The sequence below is a fragment of the Pseudochaenichthys georgianus genome, chromosome 4 (genome assembly GCF_902827115.2).
Source record: "Pseudochaenichthys georgianus chromosome 4, fPseGeo1.2, whole genome shotgun sequence".
In the NCBI taxonomy this organism is placed as follows: Eukaryota; Metazoa; Chordata; class Actinopteri; order Perciformes; family Channichthyidae; genus Pseudochaenichthys; species Pseudochaenichthys georgianus.
The window spans coordinates 38,328,851-38,340,968 of record NC_047506.1 but is presented as its reverse complement, the minus strand read 5'-3'; the positions used below and the strand labels follow the sequence as shown (position 1 = coordinate 38,340,968).

The 12,118-nt window shown below is 39.8% G+C and overlaps 1 protein-coding gene across 1 annotated transcript in view; it reads left to right on the top strand.

The window, feature by feature from the left end:
* The window catches only part of LOC117445970 (inactive N-acetylated-alpha-linked acidic dipeptidase-like protein 2), a 656,924-nt gene that overhangs the window by 455,143 nt on the left and 189,663 nt on the right, over nt 1-12,118 (top strand). Inside the window, exon 13 of the mRNA XM_034081942.1 lies at nt 9,454-9,543. Within this exon, the coding sequence (XP_033937833.1) occupies nt 9,454-9,543 (90 nt within the window). The remainder of the gene's footprint in view (nt 1-9,453; nt 9,544-12,118) is intronic.

Below are 12,118 nucleotides of genomic sequence, written 5' to 3'. Positions count from 1 at the left end.
AATGTCCGGTTAGGATGTATTAGAACGAAATCTAAAATGAAAATTGTAAATAAGCAATCGGTATGTAAAATACCACCTGTATGTAAATTGTAAATAAGCCATCTGTATGTCAAATATGTCTTAAATGATATGATGAATTGAAAATGGGGGACCCTGATGTAAACAAGACGAAAGTCTTTCTCTGGTCTGCATCCCCTTAACAATTGTATGTTTTGAGCTGTACTGCACTGTACCCAATATACAAGCTGTTAATAAACTTTTCAATCAATCAATCAATCAATCAATACATGCCTCACTGTCAGCTAACAGCAACTTGTCCACTCTGCTAGGCTACAACCATAGAGGCTACAACGTTAGTTAGTCATAGTGTACTTGACCCTTTAGCTTTAGCCGTGTTCGTGGTGATTGTGCCTTTTAGAGAATATTGTTACAAATACCAGACAATTAAAATGTCGTGCTGTGCGCTTGAATGTACTAACAGAACTTCCAAGAAGTCTAAAATGATAATATTATACTAGGGTTGCCAACTTTGGGTACCTGGCTGGAGTGAGATTTTGATATCATGGGTTTAATTACACATATGCGCACTAAATGACTGCTATCGTGTCAGGAGCAGGACATTATTATATATAGGATATAATATATACAATATATGCAAATACACAATATTGGACAGACTTTAAAGGCAAGGCAAGGCAAGGCAAGTTTATTTATAGAGCACTTTTCAACGCAAGGCAATTCAAAGTGCTTTACACAAAAAAAAAAAAAAAGAGCAAGCATTAAAAAAGAAAAGCTAATCAAATAAACATTAAGAAAAAAATACATGGATAAAAGTTACAGTGCAGTCTAAAATATAAATAGTTCAATTAAACATTACAAGAAAAAGTACATGGATAAAAGTTACAGTGCAGTTTAAGATATGAATAGTTCAAATAAAAGCAGCGACAAAAAGAAAAGTCTTCAGCCTGGATTTAAAAGTAGTCAGAGTTGCAGCGGACCTGCAGGTTTCTGGGAGTTTGTTCCAGATATTTGGAGCATAATAACTGAACGCTGCTTTACCATGTTTAGTTCTGACTCTGGGGACAGAAAGCTGACCAGTCCCTGAAGACCTGAGAGATCTGGATGGTTCATAGTTTAGCAGGAGGTCAGAAATGTATTTTGGGCCTAAACCATTCAGTGCTTTATAAACCAGCAGCAGTATTTTGAAATCTATTCTTTGACACACAGGAAGCCAGTGTAAAGACTTCAGAACAGGAGTGATGTGATCCACTTTCTTAGTGTTAGTGAGGACTCGAGCAGCGGCGTTCTGAATCAGCTGCAGCTTTCTAATAGATTTTTTAGTGAGACCTGTGAAGACACCATTGCAGTAGTCGAGTCTACTGAAGATAAAGGCATGGACAAGTTTTTCCAAATCCTGCTGTGACATTAGTCTTTTAATCCTAGATATGTTCTTTAGGTGATAGTAGGCTGATTTAGTAACTGTTTTAATGTGACTGTTGAAACTCAGGTCAGAGTCCATGACTACACCTAGATTTCTGGCTTTATCTGTTGGTTTGAACATTGCACACTGAAGCTCAGCGCTAACTTTTAAACGTTCTGCCTTGGCTCCAAAAACCATTACCTCAGTTTTATCTTTGTTTAATTGGAGAAAGTTCTGACACATCCAGTCATTGATTTGTTCAATGCACTTACCCAGTGTTTGAATTGGAGCATAGTCTCCTGGTGAAATTGTTACGTAAATTTGTGTGTCATCTGCATAGCTATGGTAACTTATTTTGTTGTTCTTCATTATCTGAGCCAGTGGTAGCATGTAGACGTTAAAGAGAAGAGGCCCCAAGATGGAGCCTTGAGGAACCCCACATGTCATATTTGTCAACTCAGATGTGTATTTACCGATAGAAACAAAGTTGTTTCTGTCCTTTAAGTAGGATTTAAACCAATTTAGAACTGTTTCCGAAAGTCCCACCCAGTTTTCCAGTCGGCCCAGTAATATGCTGTGGTCAACAGTGTCAAACGCAGCACTGAGATCTAAGGGCATCTTAAAGGGCACAAAGTTTCATTCACTAATGAAAGTCAAACATGTTTCCACTGTTTTATTGTGTGCATAGGCCTGTCGTGATAAACAATTAAATGAGTTATCGTACGATAAATAAAAATGAACTCGATACATTTCCATTTACATGAGGATGTGACTAGCAGTTTGAAAGGATGGACTTGAATTATTATTATATATTATCATTATGTCAGTGGTCTAAAATGGTCATACAACGGTGCCGACAATATTATCGTTTATCGCAATAATTTCTGGGAAAATGTATCCAACAAAATTAATTATCGTGAGAGGCCTATACATAAAACACACACAAACAAATCTACAGACTTACTACAAACTGCCAAATATATTAATTAACACACTCTCACTCTCATATACTCTTTGACTCTATTTTGGCCAAGTAGAACAATAAACAGCAGACTTTTACTTTTTATCATTTCTACTGGATCTTAGATCTGAGCATGCGCAATACGGGTCGGGGATTGACCAACCGGCTCCCACTGCTCTGCTGTCTGTTAACGTTGTTAAGAGTGGTGGGGGCGGGGAGGGAGCGGCGGCGTGTGTTGCCGCTTGGCGGTGGGCGTGTCTTGAGCTTGGGGAGTCAACACGAGCAACACGACCAACAACCAATCACATGAATGTCCCGCCTCGGACATACAAACCAAAGCATTCATGCTACATCCATGCTGGCTAAATATACTGTCTATGCTTGCCAGCTGTCCATTCAAACGAAGTACACTGGATATAAACTCCCCAAACAAGCGAAAACCTACCAGTTTCACCCACTGTCTCTGCCACGTCCCCCCATGCCTGGCTCCTCCGGTTTGTATCCCTGTATGTAAAGAGGGACTGGTCATAGAGTACCGGGTGATTCCCTACCGCCACGATAATTTTCTCCTCCATTTTTTGACATATGGGAAATAACTGCGGTCTGGCTCTCCCAACATACACGCGGTTTGATTGGCTAGTGCTTGTACTGTCAGATTTTCATACGAGGGATTTGATTGGCTGACGCCTCCGTCGAGGCGGCAAAAGTAGAACATTGCTCTACTTTTGCAGCGAGCACCGCGAGAGAAGCTACGCTTTGCTCCCACAATGCAGTTCGGCGAATCGTGACGTCACCCCATTCAAAGTGAATGGGCAGAAGCGTTGAAGCGGCAACGCACGCCGCCGTGTGTAGGGGCCGTAAGGGCTTCACGGCAACTCTGCAAAATCCTATGGGTGACATCACGGACACTACGTCCATTTATATATACAGTCTATGGTTTTCAGTCTGCGCCGGAAGATGTGCAAGCTCTCTGCTGTTTCAATGGGGAGCTCATTCCACCATTTTGGAGCCAGGATAGCAAACCCACGTGTTTTTGCTGGTGGGAACTTGGGTCCCCCTCGCAGTGCGGGTGCAGCGAGCTGGACATAAGCAATGGTTTAAACCTGCAATAACTGACTGAGTTCAGGCAGCAGGAACAAGATTTAAGTTGATATATGAAGCTTGTTTGCAATCACTTGCTTATTCACATGTCCACCATGCCAACAATATCGGGGGTTTGATCCCTAGCCCCTGCAGTCAACGTACATGTGTGTCCCTTGACAAAACACTAAACCCCAGGTTACTCCCAATAGCATTGCCAATAGTTTGTAGTGTGTACATGAGCAGGTGGCTCCTTGTTTGGCAGCCTCTTGTTCTGTAGGAATGTGTGTGAATGAGTGAATGCTGACTTGTATGTGTAAAAGCACTTGAAAGGGTTACAAAGAGTATAACATTCAGATTTTAAAGGCAATCAATTTGTCCATACTTTTGAGTTTTGCCATCTGGTGAATGTGCGTTCCATATTCACCTTCTTTAAGCACTGGGTTTGGGCTCTACCCTAAGAGAAATATTATAATATTTGTTTGCTGCACAAAACACCACTCTTTATTTCTGTAGTTTTTGCACTGAGAAGGTAGTTTTAAAAACAATTGAAAGCACCTGGGTCATTCCGTGTCCACGAGAAACTTACATTTTTAATTCTGTTCAAAGCTTATGTTTAAACTATTAATTCAAAGTTATGTTAAATATTATTACCAAATATGGCACTGGGATTGTTGTTCTTAGCTAAAAACAACATTTAACTCCTACAGCTATGAAATTATGTATGGTCACAGATAAAATGGTTTACATGTCAAGCAAATGTGTCAGTATTCGCCCACAGAAATGTTAAATGGATTGTTTCGGGCCCCAGGCAGTGCCTCAAAGTATACATTTAGACAATACACAATGTCCTGCTTAATTTCAGTGGCCTCTAATGTACACAGAATCATAAAAACGATATGACTTTCAAGCCAATGTTGCAATTTTTAGTTGGCAAAATGGCCAAATGTGTGAAAATACTATTTGCTATAAGTATTTTGTGTATGAAGTTAAGGTTCCCTTCCACTTTTTCTTAATGTTTAAATGGACTAATATTAATATATTGTTCCATTTAAAGAATATGATGAGGCTCATGATGCCCAATCAACTACACATGCATATGTTACAAACTCAGGGTATAGGACCCAATTGCACGACCCAAGTATTTGTAAAATACTTTATTTTCAAATAGAAAATAACACTTTCTAATCTCTTGATGAGATGACGAAAAGTGAAAAAAAGAAAATCGCTCACGTAGTGAGGAACAAAAACATCATGGTATCAGGAGAGCATAGATCTGACCTAGGCATGAGACAAGACGAACTGACAAGGAACACTGGAGACTGGGGAATTTAAACACACGACAACAAGACACAGGTGGAAACAATCAGGGGCGGGGCTGGTGCTGATGAGCACAGGAGACACACAAGAGGTGGATAATCAGGAAACCTGGGGGGTATACTACGAAGCAGGATTTTCGCTTAGCCGGCTAAATTCAGGGAAAACTCCGGCTTTCCGGTCCTATGAAGCTGGTTCTCTTTTGAGCAGGCTAGATCTCCATGGTAACTTATGCTTAGCGGCTAACCTGGTCGGGACCAGGGGCCTATACTACGAAGCTGGTTCAACCTAACCTGGATATGTTTGAGTTAGCCGGTTGGCCTAATCCAAAACATACGCGCTCTCGCTAAACTGTTCTACGACGCGGGTTATCAAGTGGATCGCTCAAGCCAGCCGTGTCCTATCTAGTTAGGTGCGCGTTCACATGAAAGGGGTGGTATTTGGAGCATTCGACCAATCACAAACATGGAGAAGCGCACTGACAGCGCAGCGTCATACTTCCTGAATGAAAAGTGAACTTTAATACTAGTCAAATATGAAGAAGTTAAACTTTAAACATCCATGACTCAAACACTTGATCCAGGATAAAAGCCTCAGAGCTGCACCTGCAAGGTGAATACAGCTGGGAACAGAACAAGTGTTTGAATGCGTACATTAACAGGTTTATGATATCACTGCCCCGTCTAAAACACGATCTGACTTCAATTACATTTGTCTCGAGTGTTTTGTCAACTTAATGTGTTGCTTAAAATAATACTTCTGCATACAGTATGTGACACTGTGAGTGCTGCACGGCCAGATACGGCTCAGCTGACTCAGATCAGGAGATATATGATACATTATGAAGTGATATGCCACAAACTGTATTTAATGTACTCTGATCCGGTTACTGATGTCGTGGCCGATATTTAAGTAAGATTTCTTAACGCTAATGTTATAATAATAATAATTGCTCTGAAGATGGAGGTGATATTCTATTCATGTTCACGTTCACACAGTCGGTGATTTTTGCCGGCCGTCTTTCCTGCAACGGCAGTTTTTCTGTATTTCCTTTCTCCTGTAATATGACTTGATCGCTTTAAACTCCGCACACTGAGCTCTGATTGGTCAGCAGGCGGTGCTTTCACTGAGTTGAGCTCTTAGCCTGCAACCTAACCTGGGGGGTATACTACGAAGCAGGATTTTCGCTTAGCCGGCTAAATTCAGGGAAAACTCCGGCTTTCCGGTCCTACGAAGCTGGTTCTCTTTTTAGCAGGCTAGATCTCCATGGTAACTTATGCTTAGCGGCTAACCTGGTCGGGACCAGGTTAGGTTGCAGGCTAAGAGCTCAACTCAGTGAAAGCACCGCCTGCTGACCAATCAGAGCTCAGTGTGCGGAGTTTAAAGCGATCAAGTCATATTACAGGAGAAAGGAAATACAGAAAAACTGCCGTCGCAGGAAAGACGGCCGGCAAAAATCACCGACTGTGTGAACGTGAACATTAATAGAATATCACCTCCATCTTCAGAGCAATCTGACTATTATAACATTAGCGTTAAGAAAGCTTACTTAAATATCGGTCACAACATAAGTAACCGGATCAGAGTACATTAAGTACAGTCCGCGGCATATCACTTCATAATGTATCATATATCTCCTTATCTGAGTCAGCTGAGCCGTATCTGGCCGTGCAACACTCACAGTGTCACATACTGTATGCAGAAGTATTATTTTAAGCAACACATTAAGTTGACGAAACACTCTCGAGTCAAATGTAATTAAAGTCAGATCCACTCGTGTTTTAGACGGGGCAGTGATATCATAAACCTGTTAATGTACGCATTCAAACACTTTTGCCAGCTGTATTCACCTTGCAGGTGCAGCTATGTGGCTTTGATCCTGGATAAAGTGTTTAAGTCATGGATATTTAATTTAACTTCTTCATATGTCTAATATTATAGTTGACTTTTCATTCAGGAAGTATGACGCTGCGCTGTCAGTGCGCTTCTCCATGTTTGTGATTGGTCGAATGCTCCAAATACCACACCTTTCATGTGAACGCGCACCTAACTAGATAGGACACGGCTGGCTTGAGCGATCCACTTGATAACCAGCGTCGTAGGACCGTTTAGCGAGAGCGCGTATGTTTTGGATTAGGCCAACCGGCTAACTCAAACATATCCAGGTTAGGTTGAACCGGCTTCGTAGTATAGTCCCCTGGAATGACAGGTAAATGGTGAGTGACAAAACAAACATAAATCAACATGAAAATGAAACTCCCTTAACATTTCTGTCGGTGCACAACAGCATATATCTATCATTACATCAGATGTGATTAAAAAGGGTTGGAGAAAGCTGGTTAAGATCATGGCATTGGATATCTAGTGAGATAGAATGTTCTGGATGAGCAGCAACATCCTCAAAGGCTGCAGTGTTAGCCATACTTAGGTGAGGAAAAGCCTGTAACTGTGTGTTAGAAAAATATCACTCGACACCAGGTTGAGAATCAATGATCAGGTAACTAATTTATTCTTGCAAGAAGGAGCAGAGTTAAATCACATACAAAGGATATGGGTTAACTCACACATATGGGGTATGTTGCTCAAAGGAACAGCAAAAAACATCAGGCTGATATAGTCCAAAACACAGGAGATAACAACAAAGTCGTACATCGAGGTGGCGCTAATATCAGCAGCGGGTGTCGGAAAGTCGGGTCATCTGCGATGGGTCATCTAATAATATATCAGCAGAAGTAATCAATTGCTGCTCTCAGAGTAATAATTACAATAATGCTTGAAACTGAGTAATGAGCTTCAACAACTGCATACCTTCCTGTTTGTGAGCGGCCATTGTTCAACCACATTTGTGTACACGCATCTACATCCTCTGGTTTTAAACCAATCATTGCTCTGAGTAGACACGGCAAAACAACTTTGTGAAAGGGCTACTCGCAATGTAACCAGGTATTGGGTGGAATGAGGCTGCTTTTTGGGAAACGCTGCACATATTCAGCTTGACATCCAGAACAGGGGCATATTTTGAGGCAGATGTTGCGTTCAATAATTCACATATTTATTCGGAGGCAACACTCAAGCAGGCTTCATAAAAACTTTCGGTTTATGCCTTGCAATGTGTAAATATGTGAATTATTAAGTTAAAGCTCTACTCCCCTAACGTGCCCACGTAGCTGCTGCCACATTGCCTGCATCAGATTGTTGGCGAGGTTCATCCCAGATCCAAGCTGCTTTTCCTGGATAGATATTTAACGATTTCCTTAAAATCTAAATGTTTTTCCTACAGAATCATAAAAAACTCTAGGTTTTTCCATTTATGTTCAATATGATGAACAACAACTTGCTAATCAGAGTTATGCTTAAACTCTGAGAACGCCTAACTTACTGAATGTTTTATCGCTAAAATACCCACAACACACACAATACATTTCTCCAGGCCACACAACATGATGCATTTGTATTACAGTAACTCCTATCGAAACACATACACCTATTTTAAATTATTCCAGGACTAAATGATCGTTATATTCGATAATGCTTACCCTTACCTTTGCCTTTGAAGCCAATGTTCAATGGACATTTGGGTGTAGACACACAATTCATGTTCAACCTTTCATCGAGCCTAAACAGTATTTTTCTTCACCTGGGCTAAGTGTTTTAATGTGCATATCTTCACCATAGCCATATCCACAATCTTTCCCCAACCTACAAAACTGTAGAAAAGTGAGACAGGGTTTTGCGGAATCCCCCATTATCTGACATTCTTGTCTGGTCATGGATGGACATGATATAAAAAGACATTGGACTGTCAGGTAGAGCCACATTATGTTCCTGAGCACATCAAACATTGTTTCTGAAATAGTTTGAGCTTTTTTCACTCCATTGTGTTCAGACAGCCCAGTAGCTTCCCTAAATTCTCCTCAACCTAACTTGCCAAATGTTAAAGCTACCCCTATTAGCCAAACCAGCAATATAAAACAGTATAGAAGCACAGTAATAGAAAAACATATAGCTTCCAAGTTTGACGTGTAGTCATAGTTGGCATCAACCTTTTTTCCAGCCTGTCCAAAATAAATACTAAATAGGATGATGTGCTACAAGTGTATATATCTATATATATATATATATATATATATACGTTTTTCAGATATTCATTTGTTCTGTGCTATACAGGAAGAATTCTAGTGTTTGAACCTTTGAGATTATTGGTCGTGCTACTTAATCTGACTGCAGGAAAAAAACGAATCCTCTACAAAGGCAGCGGCGGGACTTTGAAGTCAAAATGAGGTGCTTTGTTTCGGGGGAATGAAAAAAATACGCTGAGGTGGCAATGAGGTAGAGTTTGGGTGTGTGACTTTGTGTGTGGGACTCTATGTGTGTGTGTGTGAATGTATATTTTTGACAGCAGAACAAAATGTCCTGGCAGCAGGGTGGCCTTGAGAGCAGTTACTGTTGTGTTCCTGTCAAAAGCTTGACAGGCCACTCCACTCTTGGAAAATAATAGAACAAACTAAAAAACAACAGATGAGAAAAGCTGTTTTTTCATTTTGGCTTGGACTGTAAGAATGTCACAGAACATGTTTAAATGAGACAATGATTTCACTTGAAATTACAAGAGAGATGAACATGTTCAATGTGGTATAATGTGTGACAAATGCTTCTTTTGTTTCCTTCATCTCAGACCACCAGTTTCCTGTCTGAAGCCCAATTTTCTGCTGAGTCGCCGGAGACGCTCGATCCACTTTTCAAGTTCCACGAGACCATTGCTAAGGTAAAACCACTATCACATCAATCCCATTTCCAACATCTAGCAATAGCATTAGCAGCCCGATGCTATCCAATATGGTTACAATAGGGCAAAGGTCCTTACACACCAAACTGACACCAAAGAACACGTCCCGACCAAGCGGCAAACTCTGGGGAAGAGCCGGGACGCCAATACGGAAGTGCCACACACTGCAGTTCATATATTGGCCGATAGGGACTGACTGCAGAAAGGAGCAATTTCCATAGAACCCCATGTTAAAATGCCCAACTTTACAGCAGAAAAAAACATGTTTCTACCCCTGGCTGGAATAAATATTATTATGAATATAGTTAGATTCCACCTTCATGATTATGGATCTGTGAGTGGATTGTTTTCTAACACGACCCTTTTATTTATATTAGATCTTAAAGTGTTTGCATAAATTAGGGCATGGTCACATCGAGTGACAGCTCTGTCAAGTGACTGCTGCTGTTAGCTTCTTGTCTCTCTGCTAGCTGCTCCGTGAAGCTAGCTACAGGGACTCTGCCTGCTCAGCTCATCCAGGAAACACAACTTGAAGCCGGCCGTGGTTGTTTGTTCTTCATGCTTATATATCGGACTATTGTGACTCGCTCTGCGGTTGAAACAGACAGTGCATGAATGCGGTTTTGCGGTAAGTGAAATTCGAGTACTTATTTATGTGTATTTTACTGTATTTAATGATTTTAATCATCTACGTAATGAATGTTAAGGCTTGGGTTAGCGTGTAAGCGAGTGGTAGCTACATCGGTGCTAATGATGATAATCGTAGCCTCCAAGTTAAAATCATAGACTATATATATAAAGGTTACAACGAAATAGACAAGTGTTAAGCGTTAAGTAGGATAATACTGTAGAACAAATGGCTTCTGTTTGAGGTTGATAAAATAAGGTCATCCTTGTAACTTAGACAGAGATATTTTATTACGTAGATAGGAACTGTATGCATCGCTAAGGTTACTTTAAATCCACTATGCTCGAGTATGTCGACAAGCTAATGTCGAAGTAGTGTATGTGAAATCAACCTCACAATAAGATGTGTGTATATTACAATTATTAATGTCATATTTCAAGATGATTACTTGGATATTACAATATGGTTGGTTGATCTGGAGTTCATTATTGAGCTTGCACGTCAGTCATCTGAAGAACGAACCCAAACCTTGTTGTTTTTATTAATTGCATTACCAAATTGGTATCAAATAAACAGTAAGCATTGGTAACACAACTTCCAAAGTTACAGTAAAATAAAAAGGACCCTGACTCGGACAATACACAATCCAACATGTTCAACAGAAGATAATCAGTTATATTGTTTGTACACATGGTACTTTACATATATATATGTTTGTTTAAGGTGTCCAGGTGATGCAGACAGGCTGGACCAGAGAGTGAGAGACAGAACTGGACTCCTCACAGCAGTGAACTTCAGCACAGGTACAAAGACTCTTTTTTTCATACTGTACAAAGAATCAAGAAAGATATTAGTTTAAATTAATTAAGTATTGACTTGAATACACTGATATACATTCCATTAAACAATACTAAATACTAGATGACCTACACATCAGTTAAGTTGAGGGTTTTTTTCCATGCAAAAGGTTACATTTAGATGTTAACAAGCAATATGACTTTGTCAGCTTTCTAATTTAATGTATTGAAGGCAAAGATATTTAACGCATAGTGAGAACTGCTACTATTTATCTCTCAATATTGTCTGTAAAAAACGTGGTAAAAGTTATACTTTCAGTGAGACAACAGAGCAAGCTTCTAAAGTTGCACTACGTTTTGATAACAGTTAAATATTATTTTGATAATAACATATATTTCAATGTTGATGAATTTCATACTGTTCATTCATAATCTGATTGTCTTTGTAGCTCACTGTTGAAATAAAAAAAAACATTACAATTACAAAACAATTATATCTACAGCCCCTAAACACACAAACACACCGCTTTCATAAATAACACACTTGTTCTGCAATAATATGTTTTATGTTTCCTGTCATTTTTGTTAGGAAAGGACATGCCTGAAAGACACGACTCAACATGTTCTCCTTCTCTGAGGGTCAAGAAGAACATCCAAGAGGAACATTAAAAGCTGATGTTATGAGATTTTAAGACCAGTACAGGACATTCACTAAGAAACTACTTTTATTGTGAAAACACAGTCAGCTGATCGAATGCACCTATTTCCACATCTCCACTCCATCAGCTGATTATTTCTATTTGCCTCACTTTATGAGCTTCACATCGCTTGTGCCTTGTACCGCAGAGTTTGCAGCGTCACAAATAAATGGGGCCAATCTTCAGTCAGATGTGAATGTGTAATCTAACATCTTCAGTAAGAATAATGGACGAAAGGAGTGACAATACAAATACAATCTATTGAAATGTGAACCAAAAGTTAATCAAAAATGTTTTAAATAAAAAGCATATATGGACAGAAGGTGTAAACATATTAAATGTATAAGTAAACACATTTAGTCAAATAAAGTGACAGACTAGACCTGTGCAGGTGGTATCAGCTTTGCCCAGCATGGGCTTCTCCATCAGGC